Raw genomic sequence first — 15,526 nt, forward strand, 5'->3', positions numbered from 1 at the left:
GTGAGACAGGATCTGACAGGACAAGACAGTACAAGGTGTGGTGTGTTTATTTTGTTCGTTAGGCTTCCTTCATTACACACGCACTTCCTGTAATGGCGATAACCCCTTTGGAATGGCCGTAAACATCGGGCCTATTCTTTGCAACAGAGGACGGGTCCATTAAAGACTTTGCTGAATGGCAATACGTAGTAAAACGTAAGTGAAAAATTAAGGGCACGTGGAAATCACAAGTAAATGATTTTGTCAAAAATCTGTTGAATTTCAAGTACACAGTAGTTTGGTGAGAACAGTACGTATTGACTCCACTTGCCTGTATGCACTCTCAAAAATGTTTGGTCATCCCAGTCAAGTCAAAATGTAAAAAAACAAAAACAAAAAAAAACAAAAAAAATGTTTTTTGATGCATCTCAAAATATTGTGTATGAATACCACCTATGTTCCTTACATCTGTTCATCCCCATTAAATAAAAGTTTGTCTAAACTTCACATAACTATGCATGGTCCCTCCACTCAAAACTTGAAACTGTATTACTTTTTGAAAGGTTTTTAATGCAAGTCAAAAAAGCGCATATGAACTCCACATCCCTGTATCGTATGTACTCCCGACAATATACTGTATTGTCCACTCCAGCCATATAAAAAGTCAAACCATTATTTTCAAAAACTTTTCATCATCTTAAATTAATGCATATGAATGCAACATAACCGCCTTGTGCCGGACCACTTTGAATTCCTCCAGCATAATGAAATGTCCCGAGTGTGAGGTCCCATTCTGCTGTAAAGCCAAAGCCAAATCTACTGTGTGGCTGCTATTCACATTAAGGACAACCTCAATAACTCTTTTTAAAAGACGCATGGCTGGGATACAGAACATGTGTAGAGCACTAAGTGAGGGGAAACCTCCCCGTCCGGATTGCACAAAAGGAGGAAGAGCAACATTTTTGATCGCACCCTCTCTCGTAAACCTTCAATTTTCACATCAGGCGTGCTTTTTTTCCCCTCCCGCTTGACAGCTTCAGGTTCGACTCACCGCCAACAATCACCTAAAAAATAAACTGCTCGAAGGTGTGGAGGCCTTCTGGGGAAAAAAGAAGTCATGTATAAAAACAAGCTAGGTCATGAAGTCTGGAGTTGATCCAGTCAAGGGATCAATGATAAGCTGACAAGGATTTCAGAAAACACAATTTTAATGACTACTATTCCTTTTTCATGAAACAGTAATTATCTGTAAGATTTATGACATTAATGTTCATCAGTCAGTGTTTACAAGGCTGTGTGATGTTGGAAAGTTGCTCTCCGTTGGCATTTTTCCAAATCTTAATTGCACGTTTTTGTTTCTTTTACAAGCTTACTGGTAGTAGGAAAGCTATGTTTTGATTTGTTTCAATCCTTATATGTTGGGCCAAGTTGCGGTGGCGAAAGAGAGCAATAAGATCCAGCAGAAGGTGTCGTCAATGTTTGTTCATGAGTTTTCAATCACCTCAGGATTGTGTTAAGGATTGTTTGCAATTGGTGGCAGCTCTAGTTACTCCATTTCGCTTTTTTTATTTGCCTTTAACGTCCATATGGCTGCACTTTAAAAGTGGTCAAGACTACTGGTGGGGGAGCGGTCATATGACACACATTTGAAAACACTTTGTGGTGTCTTTGTGGTGGCGACAAACACCGTTACAGCCTCCATGGTATGCACATGCAGATAAAACAGTCGAAGAAAGAAGTTTGCTTTGCTATCATGACGTGTAGTCGACACATTCACAGAAGAATAATGCAAAAAGTCGTATGATTGAAATTGCACTTATTTTGGGGGGGAGGGATTGGAATTTTAACTTTATCCGTGAATTGTTGTCCACGGGCAGCCTTTGAAGCCGTTAAATTGCATTTTCTCCGCTATCGCAACTGCCGAAGCATTCTTTTTAGACACGAGGGTTTACTCAACACAAAGAGCATCTTTGTTGTTGTTGGGGTTTTTTTATCAGCAATGAGAGAAGAAAGGTCTGATGGGAAACAGAAATAGAACGAGATTTGTAAGAGTGACTAATGCAGACAAGTGGAGTGAAAGCTCATAAAACTCGTGACACCCAATCAATCCCTCGCTGACGTCCTGCACGCTACACAGGTCCACCCTTTAACAAGGCCTGTTCACATGTTAACGTTTTACTGATGCAACATCGCCGTACGACAGCAAACAAGGACTTTCTTTGTTTATCCGTTGACTTCCATCAGTGCGATTGGATCTCGGTGCCATTAGATGGCCTTCCATGCATGCACACATGTTGCGTGTATAAACATGTTGATGTTGCACTATCGTGTGTCATTTTCATGATTGCTCTGCCTCAAAGCCTCAAACATCCTAAAACTATTTCATTTCTCTCACAGGATGAATAAAGCCATGCAGGTATCTAAACGTGCCAGCGGGGAAAAAAATCGAGTGTTGCTGTATGCTCTTCCTGCAAGTGTTGCTACCGCTTGCGTTCAAATAAACGTAAGTTGTTTAATGTTTTATAATTACTCGAGCTCTTAATTGAATGCTCATTAACCGGCTATACATTCCCACACACGCACAAGCACTTCGGGTGTCGAAACAAGTACATGCAGCCATATGATTCTTGCCATATCATTCTGACTCCAATCTGACGATTCTGGTTTGGCATTCATTATTTATCTTTATTCAAGTCGCCACGGATTTATGGATAGTTAGTTTGGGCATTTTGCATTGGGTGTTAGCAGGAAGTTAATCTGGTTTTGGTTAAATATTCAAAACATTTAAAACATTTTTTTTTTTTTTTTTTTATGAATTGTTCACACAACCAGTAATTGCCCAAAACTTGTAATTCGGGCCATTCAAATCTCAAGGCTCCACTGTGTTGTTTTCATGAATCTAAATATTGTAAGCCACAAAACAAGCTCAGATTCCGGTAAAAGTTGCAAATGAGTTTGTGGTGGGATGTTTTCACATCATAACCTCTGACTGTTATTGTAACTTCAAAATATAAGAATGACTTGCGTGTGTGTGTGCCTGTGTCCTCTTCTAGCAGTGGTATGAATAAATGAGCTGCTCTCTCATGGCTCAAGCGAAGAAGTTTATGCCAACTCCTCTCCTACTGGCCTTGTGTTTGTTTATTTACACTTTGAGTGGATAGAAATCACAACAGTCCAAAAAACAACTCTTCCTCCTTTCATTGCACTTCTTCATGAGGCCTGCGGAGGCCATCCGAGCCATCGTCCGTGTTAGGCGGGCGCTCCCCGGAGAGGCCGCCATAATAGCCGGGGTGGAGCGGGTTGTGGGGTTTTCCAAACCCCCCCGGGGTCCTGAGAAGGCCTCAGTAAAACGGCATTGCGCTCAATTTCAAAAAGCAGCGTACGCATCATCAGATGACGGCTGAAGAATGCCTTTTGTGGCTGTCTCACGCTGATGTTGGCTGGAAAATCCTGCAGCCAGCCTTGTAAATGTGCACAGTGTGTTGTTCAAGTCGTAACACTGCTTGCTGCATTCTTGCGTCCATCGCTCACTCAACCACTTTTACTTCATTTCTTTTTTCTCGCTGAATGTGCTTGTATGTGGGGAGCATTGTACAGTAAGGGTATGCATTGTCAACTACTCCGTTGTACCCGAGATTCAAACCCTAACCTAAGAAATGCAAGGCCACATACTAGCCACTAGTCCACCGTGCAACCCGTGCCTGTATTTATAAGGTCTATCCCTAAATGACTGCGATAAACACTTGAGATTGGACTTTCACCTTGGGAAAATGTTCTACAAAGAGAGTCTGACCCCCACACAGAGCTCCCGTTCCGTCCTCCAACACTCCCTGCAGCTCCCTTATTTTGGGTGCGTGTGTGTCAAAGGAAGGAAAGACTAATGATGAAGTCGTCCAATTCTCAGACAGGCGCGAAGTGCATCTCCAAACAAAAGCGCCTGGCATTGTTTGATCGCCGCGCACACCGAAGGTACGCAAGCGCCCGACGCTCGCAAAGCACACACACGTTGTGTATTTGTGTCTTTTGTGGGACTTGCTTAACCAGGCTTGACAAACATTGGGTTACAAAGGGCTGTAGTCCTATTTGATTTTCAAGACAGACAAAGGGGCCTATTAATTCATCAAAAAAAAAGTCGAAATATGTCTGGAAAATATGTATACAGTAAATTACTGATATAAAAAAAAGTCAAAACATGTCATTCATCTTTTATCTGTTTCTCACGAAATGCTAAATGTCTTGTGATTAGTTAACCAATTAACCAATTATTTAATGATAAAAATGATCATTACCATTGTGATATATATAAATATATATATAACTAATTATTTAGTAAAGCATTTATTATTTAATTCTACAATAAAGACAAAATTTTTTAAACAAAGTAGATGTAAGAAAATTAAAATGAATCTGCCTGTTAAAAATATGTAATTGTTTATTATATTTAAAAAATTTAAATCACATTTTAATTATATTAGTTATAATGGAAGAGTTTAATTAATAAATTGTACTATTTTAATGACTGGTATATTGAAAGTACACCAATTTATTTAATGTGATATTTGAATTATTAAAAAACATAAAAATGAATACAAACATTGAAATTTAAGAAGTTTAGGGAAAAAAATAATAGAGCAAATATGGAGCTAAACCCTTTGCAGTGTTTGCTTACCGTTCAGCAATATGTGGCCTATTGCCGCTGGGCTTCCCCTCTGCATGTGGACCTTTTCACACAATGGCCCATGTTTTACATTGACGGCGAGGATCTAAAGGCGGAGGGAAAACACGCGACAGCCCGCCGACGGATGAGTGTGTACAGTAAGCCTCAATCTCAGTGTGACCGTCTATACACGAGGCTTTCAATGTCATCGGACCTTAAAGGCTTTGCTGGGCTGGGAGGGGAAAAAAATGCTTGACACATGATAGCTTTATCAATGCTTTTCTAAGCCGACTAATGGTCCTCCTTCCCAGCCAGATCAAACAAAACTATCTCGACCTATCCTTGACTCGGAACCACACCAACGCCTTTTGCGTCCATTCACACAGATTAGTGTTCGGTGGGAACTCTTGAGCAGGAAGCTACTGTCTGTAGTATTTTTGTATGTGAGCTTATCAAATTGAATGCTTCCATTGCCAAAAAAGAATGAAAATGTTTTTCTCCTTGTATTGTAGTAGTATGTCGAGTTTTGTGACTATTCATTTTTACCTCCATAGCTTTGATCATAACGTAACAACTTCTTTTTTTTCTTTTTTTTTTTGCTTGCCGAAGTCGGATTTGTGGACCCAGTTATCAGTTTCATATCCATTGGTTATCTTGCCAGCAGCTTAATGTCTGCTCCGATAACATCTCCCAGTGCTGCCCTCTCGTCTGCACATGTTTACAGATGTGTGACGGAGGCAGGCGCCTTTCCTGTGCACGCCCGCACTCCAGCAATTCGCCACCACCGCCGCTAGTGATTAGCCTCGCTTCCAATGTGGAATCCACACGCGATGCAAAATGTCCTTAGGTTGCCTCACCATCAACACAAAAGCGTATTGGTTGAATGAGTGCCTTTAAGGGGCGTGGCCTAGACAGTGACGTCGGGAGGTGTGTGCCTACAGAAGCACCATGTGAGTTTTCTGGTTTTGTATTTGTGTGTTTGACGATCTGTCATGTTCATTTCATGGCTGAAAGTACATCGCTGACTGTGACTGTCCTACACTTGCAGGGCATTGGTGCCTTGAGATCAAATCATCGTTTATATCAAGAATTCTAGCAAGCACACTAAGTGGTATTAGTGGTATTAATATACTTAACTGACTTTGTTCAACTTTCGAATGTCAGCTGAGTTGTTTTTGAATGTAACTGTTATGCTTGCTTCCCATCCGTATAGGGATCTGGGCAGCATTCTACAAAGAGCATTATTATCACTAGCACTATTCAGTGCCAGCCATTTTCACAACCTCCTTTACTCAAACACTTGCATTTTTAAAAAATATATAAATAAGTACCTGGGACTGAAAAAAAACGTTGAAAAAACATATAAAAATGTATTGCGCACTGAATTCTGTTATGCTGGGACTTCCACGAAAATCTAGTTATCTCTTGCATAACAGGTAGATTATGGCAAGTCAAGGCAGCTTTATTTATATAGCGCATTTCATGCACAATGTGCTTTGCATAGTTAAAAATACATTCCAAATTTTGCATATATAGACAAAAAATAAGACTTAAAAGCAAAGAAAAAATACAAACAAGAATTTAAGAGATTTAAAAGCAAAATCAAGAAATAAAAAGTAGTTTACTAACATTACTAAAAGAACAGAGTGCAAGAACACAATTATGTAAAATTTGATGACAGAAATGCTTTAAAAGACCACTTGGGGCTGACTTAAGTTCTCTTGGCATCTTATCCCAGTTGCATGCAGCATAACAGCTAATTGCTGATTCACCGTGTTTGCTTTGAACTCTGGGCTCCACTAATGAAGAAAACTAGAGACGAATAACAGTTGTCCCTGTGGTTTTGTTGGTGGTGTTTTTTTTACAATGAGTGACAGTCAATTGCTAAGGTCATTCACGATTATGTGAAACCTCCCTGAAGACAGTGAAACGCAATCTGGCAATGAAAGTGACAACTGTCTGCTTACGGGCCTACCAGGTTTCACCAACACGTGGAAATGTGATTGTCTTGGTCCGAGTGCTCGGTTTTACTTGTGCTTTGTTTGCACTTCCACACCAAAACTTATGTCATACATGTACAAATTGAAATAGCCGTCTTTTTACTATAAGTCCATGGGGTTAATCAGTATCTCTTCTCTCCCCAGGTGGTGGTCATGGTGTTTGGGTCATCTCAGTTCATTCAACCATGAGCAGGCAAGCGGGTCAAAGGTACGGAGACAGCTGTCCGCCTCCATCTTCATCATGGCTGCCATGTCTGTGAGTAATCTCTGATTTCACTCTGATTGCATCTCCAGAGGCCTGAGTCAGCCATGTTGGCTTTGGTCGTACGTACGTGGTCATTCTTCAGATGCTCATAAATATAATACACGCATACAGTACATGACTTTGGTAGTGTTCAGAGCAGGGATTTGCGTACCAGGAGGTTCAATTTCAAGTTAATTGTATCCCACTGGGGGATATGTGCATTAGATTCATAGTCCAGTCATGTTTTTTTCTTTTTTTTTATAGATAGTATTCAGTGACGTCGCGGGATTGCGAGTCAGCCCCTTCTGGTGGGTCAACTTCAGAGATTGGTTAATCTGTGTTAGAGGCTGACAGTTTTCCGCAAAGCCCGCGGTTTACGAGATTCCTGAAAAAAAGTACCACCGATTGTCACACCCACCTAAGTGGGGCAAAATTCATTCTCTGCATTTGACCCATCCCCAGAAGGAGCAGTAGCAGGGGCCACACTTTGGAATAATTTGGTGATCTAACCCCCCAATTCCAACCCATAATGCTGAGTGTCAAGCAGGGAGGCTAAACGGGTCCCATTTTTATAGTCTTTGGCTTGACCTGGCCAAGGATTGAACCCACAACCTCTCAGTGTCAGGGTGGACACTCTACCACTAGGCCAAGGAGCAGGTCATGCCGAGTGACCTATATAGACACACATTTCCATTTTTAAACACTGTTTTAATATATTGTGATCACATAGTAATTAATAAATACATTTAGAATATAATATTTTGATACAATAAATATTTTCCAAGTGATCTATCAAAACTATTACTAGACTAGACTGTTACTTTCTATTGTAACCAATTTCATTGGTTGTTTGGCTAACCAATAAAATTGGTATGCTCGTAACAACCCAGAATGGTCAATGTCTGACCAATCTATTGGTTAACCAAGTCATTATGAACTTAACCTACTAGATTGGTAGTTATTATTTTTTTAAACCAATACATTTTTAGAGTGTAATCTATAGGTCACAGTTTTATTTGGAGCGTGTTAAAACGTGGTGTATTAGTACCATAAAATCGTATCTCTTTCAATCCGTAATAACCTTTTGAAAATAGAAACTTTATGTTTTTTATTCTTGTCCTAATTTGGGATCCCAGTTTCCTGGAAAGTTTCGCTCAAGTTCCAAGTTGTCCAACCACCGAACCATTCCACTTCAGACAGTCCACTGTAAATAGATATTTCCTTTTCCCGCAGTTATTGTCTTGAGCGTATGACTTGAGTTTCCAGTATGGTTGAACGGGAGGGAGAGAGGGAGGTCCCCCTCAGGCAGGCAGCGCTAGTCGACCCAGATTTTATTGATGTGATGGATGGACACTAACCAGAAACAACACGTCTATTTGAGTCGGGCCATTGTGTGTCACTCGGTGCCAGTGTATGTGTGTGTGCTTGTTTCCTCTCAACACATGTGCGTCCACTGCAAAAATCCAGTTTCATAACACGCACAAACACGCACGCACACACTGGGCTGTTGTGGACTGGGAAATGTTTGGAAGGCATGGCAACCCATTTCCAAAATGGAATAAAAGCTTGGCAGCAGATGGACTCGTCTGTGGGCCTGTGGCACTCCTTTTTCCTGTAATTGGAGAGCACTTTGTGGGCCTGGCAGGAGCAGTAGTGTCAGGGCCTGTGCAAAAAAAAAAAAAAAAAAAAACTGAACAAAAACATTGGATTTGAATGAGTAGCACAGCACATCAACAGCAAACATGTGAGCCATCTGCTCCTCATAAAGCTGATTTTCAACGCCCGGGTTTCCATCTTCCGAGGGAATATCTCTCACACGTTAATGACACGTCGCATTCAGGTGAAGTGTATCAACTGCCATAAACATAAACACTTCCCCTAACTGACGTTGTCAAAGGGGGGTGGGGAGAATTTGCTCTTTTGGAGCATACGGCATCCAGACGATGTTAATTCATGGAAATTAAGAATGCGGTGGACTCGTGGTTAGCGTGTCTGCCTCACAATTCTAAGAATCATGCAGGCTACACCCAGGGCTGGTTGCCGGTCGATCGCAGGGCACGTATAGGCAAACAACAAATCACATTCACGTTAGATAATGCAATTAATCATCCAACATTTTATAGTGAATACAGAGTAGGATGTGGTGTTCCCCGGTATATTCGCAAATCACAATTTGCAGATTTGTCTCTGTTATTTTCTGAAAAACTTTCCTATTCACTTTTTTTTGTACTCAGGCCAAAGATTTCTCTCTCATGTTATTGCTTGTGCGCCATCTTGTTTCCGCGGTTGAAATAAGTGGAGGTTTATTATTAGTCACAGAAAAGCAATGCTTTCTGCCATTTTGTGGCATCGTTAGGCAATTATGCTCGCACATTTTGTTCGCGGCCGTTTGTCTAATCCACTGGTTCTCAACAGAGATGTGAAATCCAGGTCCAGAAAGTGAAAACCCTGCCGCAGTTTGGCATTAGCTACAGGTGCTTGCACTCAACTGGCAGGTAAACGAGGTCATTACGAGAAGCACCCAAGCCAAACTGGCAGGGTTTTTTTACTTTCTTGATCTGGTTTTCCCATCTCTGGTTCTCAACCCCAGTCCTCGAGTACCACTAATCTAGTTTATTTTCCATGTCTCCCATAGCCAACACAGTTGGGGATCATTGTCAGGCTTCATGCAGAACTTGATGATTAACTGATCGTTTGAAACACCTGTGTTGGCTGTGGGAGTCATGGAAAACAGGATAAGGGTACTCGAGTACTGCGATTGAGAACCACTGGTCTAATCCATGTAGACTCTTTTTTTTTTTTGTGTGTGTGAGTTTTTGATCAAGAGTAGACTCATGCTCTGCCATAGTGCAGGCTAAGCTCATATTCCCATAGTTGGCGTAATGTTTGGCTCCAATGCTGTAATATCCGAGAAATTAACAAACACAGTCACCACGTTCAGTTTTAAACCACTGAATGTAATCCATCCTTGCATTTTCTTTTGCGCTTTTGATGTTTTCCCTCAATTGTAGTCATGCAAATGTGCCCTCATACTGCTTAAGTCTGAGATTTCTCACTACTCGGGCTGGCTGGCACGGAACAAAAGCCAGCATTGGGGCACATTTAAAGAATGTAAATCATACTGTGGTGCCGGGCCAGAGGGGAGGGAACGGCATTCACGGGGAGCCATGGTGACAAAGTGTCGGGTTGCACTCTGTCAACTTGGAGTGGGGAATAGTCAATCAGTGACATGCGACACTGCCGGCCACCTGTCTGACGGCGCTAAGTGTTCACATAAGCACCTACTAGGTGCACACAGTCCGTGGAGACGAGGTGGGACCAGCCAGCTGTCCCGGACGGCGACTAAGGAGCTCACAATGTTCCTTCCCCTCAGCAAAACATTTTAATCATCCATCCAAGCGTTTCCTGTAGTGCTTGTCCTCATTAGGGTTGAGTTGGAGCTTGACTTTGGGTAATTGGAGAAGTGCACGGTAGACTGGCCATCAGTCAACTGTAGATCATTTGATTTGGTTGTATCTCACTTTTTTTTAATTGCCGATTTTAGAAATAGACATATTTTAAACAATTAATAAATCAATGAACAGTGGCAGTAGAATTGTTTGGCCTATCCCGGTTGACTTTGGGACGGCGAGAGGTGGGGTACATCCTGGACTGGGCGCCAGTCAAATCACAGGGCACATATAGACAACCATTCATACTTACATTACATGAAAACCCCTCACTAACTGGTGAGGACATGCGAAGTCTACACAGGAACACCGAAACCGCGATTCGAAATCTGAAACTCAGAACTGTGAGGCAGACATGCCAACCAGTAGTCCACCCTGTTTCCTCATTTCAGGATAAATAATGAAATGAAAGCTTTCTCCACATCTTGCCTAAACTCAGCTGGGATAGGCTACAGTTTACACATGACCGTCAGCTTTAAATAAAATAAAACAGCGTCGTTTCCACTAATAAATAGATTGCTTTTTAAGACTGTCAAGATACTGTTTCCCCATCTCTCGTTTAAATGATTGATGGCGTTTTCATCCGAAACTGGGAGACAAAAACAGCTATTTTGGCCATTCTGTTACACAGCAACCACAATTTGGAGCCGGAAAACATTTGAAAATATGTCTTGAAGTGGAAGTTGTTGAAAAAAGGGACTTACTGTTTCCGTGTAAACGCCTGAAAACAGTTGTCTGTGAAAATGAAAAAAGCGCGTCTACTTCACAGCCAAAGTGTTTTTTTTGTACATTTACAACACCGGTATGTTCAATGTAGGCACTTTTTGTTGGCAACCCACCGCTATGCTATGATGCAGAGTACAGAGGGACTTGTGAAGATTATTAAATTTGTATTCAAGGATTATGTTGTTAAAAAAAAAAAAATGCAACAATCAAGGTTCACAAGATAAGAGAGACACAAACTGCGACATCAAACTTTGTCCGTCACTATAAAACTCACAAAGACAGATAGCTACGTTAACTTCGCCGGCAGTTGGTCACGCATTAACTGAGCTAAATGTCGGCAATGCGTTTAATTGAGAAGACAATACGGTCGGAGATTGGTCTGGAACCATTAAAAAAAAAAAAAAAAAAAAAAACTGTGATTGCGAACATGTAACATGTTGAATGTAGTACAGCTAACGAAGGCAAGTACAGATGCTACATGCTAAAGCGTGAATGTACAGTTGACTTTATTTCTTTACATTCTGCTTTTAGAATGTTTTTATTACAATTAGTGTTATTTTTCTTCATTGAAGATTTCCATTCATTTCGGTGAGGAGAGCTGATTTGAGATACAAGTGATTTAGGTTATGAGAACAAATTAAACTTGTATCTCAAGCCACCACAGTAGGGGAGAGTGAGGTAATGTGAGACATTTTTTACATTTCTACCGATCTAAGCAGGTTTAAGTGATGTATCAATAAAATTAACACATTTTCCATTAATTTAGGATGTTTACTAAGAATAGAAATTATCAGAATGCATGTAGGACTAAAGACAGTGAAAATATAATTGTTTAAAAAAAAGTGGTAAAGTGTCTCATTTTACCCCAGCTACGGGGTAAACTAAGACAAAACCCAAATTTCAGTGGGGTAAATTGATCCTGCTTGGGGTAAAATGATCCACTTACTTTTTTCACTCTGAATCAAGCCTAACAACACCTGTTGTAAAAGTCAGAATCCTAATAACTAGTTAAACAACCACTGATTCCGGAATTAATGTTGGAATAATTTAAAATTCATGGACACTGGTCAATTAAGCCATTATTCCCTAAACATTTGAAGGTAACTGAACAAAAACAAATACTGTAACAAAAATATTCAAAATGTTTTATTTAACAATTAAATAAGAGGAAGAACCATTTTTACAGTTGGGATCAGAACTCGGGACCCTTAGAGGTGATCAAGGAACTCAGTCCAGGTATCTTCATTCATCCATCCTGTCCTGGTGGAGGTACCCTTGGCTCCAGGAGGTGCATTGATCATGAAGCATTCCTTAAACTTTACTCTGGGAAAGACAAACATGGGAGGTGTAGCATTCCCAATAGCATTCACTGCACACACCAGAGTCACCAGTTCCCCTCTCTCAGCCGATGTGACAGAGCCAACTTGCTTTTTCCCTCTTTGTGTCACAACCTGAATCAAATAGAAAATTCAGAATCAGTTGCATGTTCGATTTGTAGGCTACTACTGGGGAAAAAAAGGTTTACAGTGTCTGGTTTCAGTTTATTCATTTTATCCAGTTTATCCAATTCAGGCAACCATATTACAAATTGCAATTTAAGCATTGTTTCAGTAACTAGCTGGTTATTATTACTCGCTACACATCAGTCTTGTGTGTGTTTATCGTATGGCTTACCTGCTGAGGCTTTTGTACTGTATAGACACCTGTTTCATCCACATTCAAAATTTTGTGTGGGGCAAATTTATGCCTGTAAAGAGTGGAGGAAAAGAGAGAAATAGATAAGAATTCAAACTTAATCTCAGAGATAAAGCCTTAATAAAATATTTGCAATTAAAAAATAATTCTGCTACCTGTCCATGACTACTGCCAGGTTATCAAAGAACTCCCCAACGGTTGTTTTGTTGAACGCAGTGGCCCTTCCAAGGGATGTTGCTTCTGGAGTTCGGACAGAAAGATGGCGACGTGCTAGGAAGCTCCGAAACCATTCTTGACCTATAGACAATCCATTAGTAAAAGAGTTAGCCTCTTTGGGAAGATCAGCTTAGTTAACTTATTGTACTAAATCATATGATCTTTTGCACACTCTGACCTACCTGCACACTGCACCTCCTTCCAATTAGGAGGGATAACAACATTGTTTCTTTCTGCATATTCAAATGCAAGTTGACGACACTTAGCTGGAGAGAGGCCATGGAACTGTTCAGCAAGTTCTTTCAGGTGTTTGGAAAGTTCTTCCTCCATCTCATCAGTGAAAATTCTCTTTGCCTGAGCCACTGCACCCCAAGCTACTGATTTCACATCCCCTTTCTCCTTTTTCTTTATGAATCTTAGGAGACTTGACTTGTCAATATTTCGATCCCTTGAAACAGCTCTTAAAGACTTATTTCCCTCCTTGACCTCTGTGGCTGCAATTTTCATCTCTTCAAGGGAGGTATTGCCCCAGGTTGTCTTCCTGTTGTACTTCCTTGGCATGATGGCTTTTTTAAAAACTGTTTCTGACATGAAAAACAAAACATGAATGAAAAGTGAAATCATGTCTGAAAAGGGGAAAAATGAGACACCGTCTTACTTTGCCCCATGGCATTTGTCTCACTTAAACCCACCACCACCATTTTATAAAGAACAACCTCTCTTGACAACACAGACTAATCTTTAGCTAGCACTGTCACATCATTTTATAAGTTGATAGTTCAACAATATGTGGGATATACGTTTTTCCACTTGAGTCAAATAGCTTTAGTGCAACAGTTGATTAAGTTCAAAGCAAAAAAAAGTACTTTTATGTCCCAAAAATATATTTTTGTCTAAAACACATGCTTACCTCAGCACAATCAAGTCATCTTCTTCCTGGCCAAGCTGAAATGGGAGGGGCTTGATACCAAATTGGTCACATGACCACAGATGTGCTCTTTTTTTTAGATACAGGTGGTGTCTCACATTACCCAGTGTCTCACAATACCTCACTCTCCCCTACTGTGTGTGACTTGGACCCATGGATGGATAGTAGCGTATGTTTAACAACATAACTTGTCTCTTAAAACTCCTCAAAAGATCCGACAAAACTCGAGCGCATCGATGCCACTCAACGCCTTAAAAGGCAGACGGTTGACACAAAATGACGTCACCATTTTGACCTCGTCTCAAGTCCCCGAAGGGAAGCCGCGGTGCTTTTTTTTTTTTTTTTGCTGACAAAGTGAAAGAGAGTTTGCTTTGAAAACACAGACAATGTTTGCCCGCGTGTAATCGAGGCCGTCCAGGCCGCTGTTGATTTGTGTAACGTAGCCTTTCCTGTCTACGTTGGATTGCTACAATGCTCCCTATTTATAGTAGTTTTGCCTCAGATATTAGCACTCTGCCTTGCTCGGTTGCTCATTTCCTGTCGGAGAGGAAACGTGTATGTGTGTGCGTGGTCAGTCGACTGACCTTTGGGATAAGCTGGCGACTACACAGCTATTGATAGTTAAGGAGTCAAATCAGTGCTTCTACTTCTGCCAGTCTCCCCCCACACACACGCGCAAGCTGACATCCCGTTACCGAAAACAATTTTCCAGGCCGGGTGACAGTATTTTCACTATTTTGTCAATGTGTCAGGGGTGTGTGTTTGTGTAAGACAACACCTCTTGCTCACAGATGTTAGAGTTCACCTTCCTCCACGGCTCATCGTCGAAGGAAAGGCCGCCGCTGCTCCGGGACATCCTGTTTTTTTATATATATATATAAACACTGTGGTGCAGCCGGGGATTTTTCTCTTCGTGTCTGTAAAACAATCTGCAACCAGCGTTCCCCATCACCAACCGGTGCATTTTGATAAGGCCGATACAAGGCTTTAATGCAACATAAAAAGAGCTGATAGAAGGGAATCTTTTACATCGTGGCAGCTTCTTGGAGAGACATTAGAGAGATGTGATGGAAAGCCCCCAAAATACTTGCCCATGTCAGGTTGTAGTAATATGCGCTGGGTGCACTAGAGCAAGAGTTTTTCGGTCCACAGATCCCGTAAGAACCCCTCATGATCTCAACGTCATTTAAATAGAAGTACTGTGTATACACCTATGGCTACGATCATACTGAAAGGAATGATGCCCAAATTTAGATTTTTGATCTCTTTTTTTCCCTTTTTTTTTGTTGTAGTTATTCACTTTCCCCCCAAAAAAAATAATAATAAAAAAATGTGGACGAAATGCATCAGTGAAGTGATACACATGCATGAAACGCTATAACGTCATGTGGTGTGGTGTTTACTGGTGTCATTCCTGACACATTTGTGGCAATTTTTTGGATTTTGTGCTTGAAATGACCAGTTGTCCCATATTTGTATCGGTTCTTCTGTTCGGGAATGTTTTCTGCTCCTTAGTCCGACTTTGCTTTTCGCATCCGTTGTTTTGTAAAATACTTGTGATGTTTTTCACCTTTTGATGAGATATAAGTTGGATGACATGACATGAACGTCCAGACTGTGGTCGCATCGGAT

The 15,526-nt window shown here is 40.9% G+C and overlaps 1 protein-coding gene across 5 annotated transcripts in view; it reads left to right on the forward strand.

The window, feature by feature from the left end:
- The window catches only part of LOC144001189 (uncharacterized), a 58,203-nt gene that overhangs the window by 24,709 nt on the left and 17,968 nt on the right, over positions 1 to 15,526 (forward strand). For all 5 annotated transcript variants that reach the window (XR_013278404.1, XM_077495292.1, XM_077495295.1 and 2 more), the window contains 2 exons: positions 2,377 to 2,482; positions 6,781 to 6,892. Coding sequence is in view for 1 of the 5 variants with exons in the window: in XM_077495295.1 (XP_077351421.1) it covers positions 2,377 to 2,385 (9 nt within the window). In the remaining 4 variants the exon portion in view is untranslated. The remainder of the gene's footprint in view (positions 1 to 2,376; positions 2,483 to 6,780; positions 6,893 to 15,526) is intronic.

Source organism: Festucalex cinctus, chromosome 14, assembly GCF_051991245.1.
Source record: "Festucalex cinctus isolate MCC-2025b chromosome 14, RoL_Fcin_1.0, whole genome shotgun sequence".
NCBI classification, from domain to species: Eukaryota; Metazoa; Chordata; class Actinopteri; order Syngnathiformes; family Syngnathidae; genus Festucalex; species Festucalex cinctus.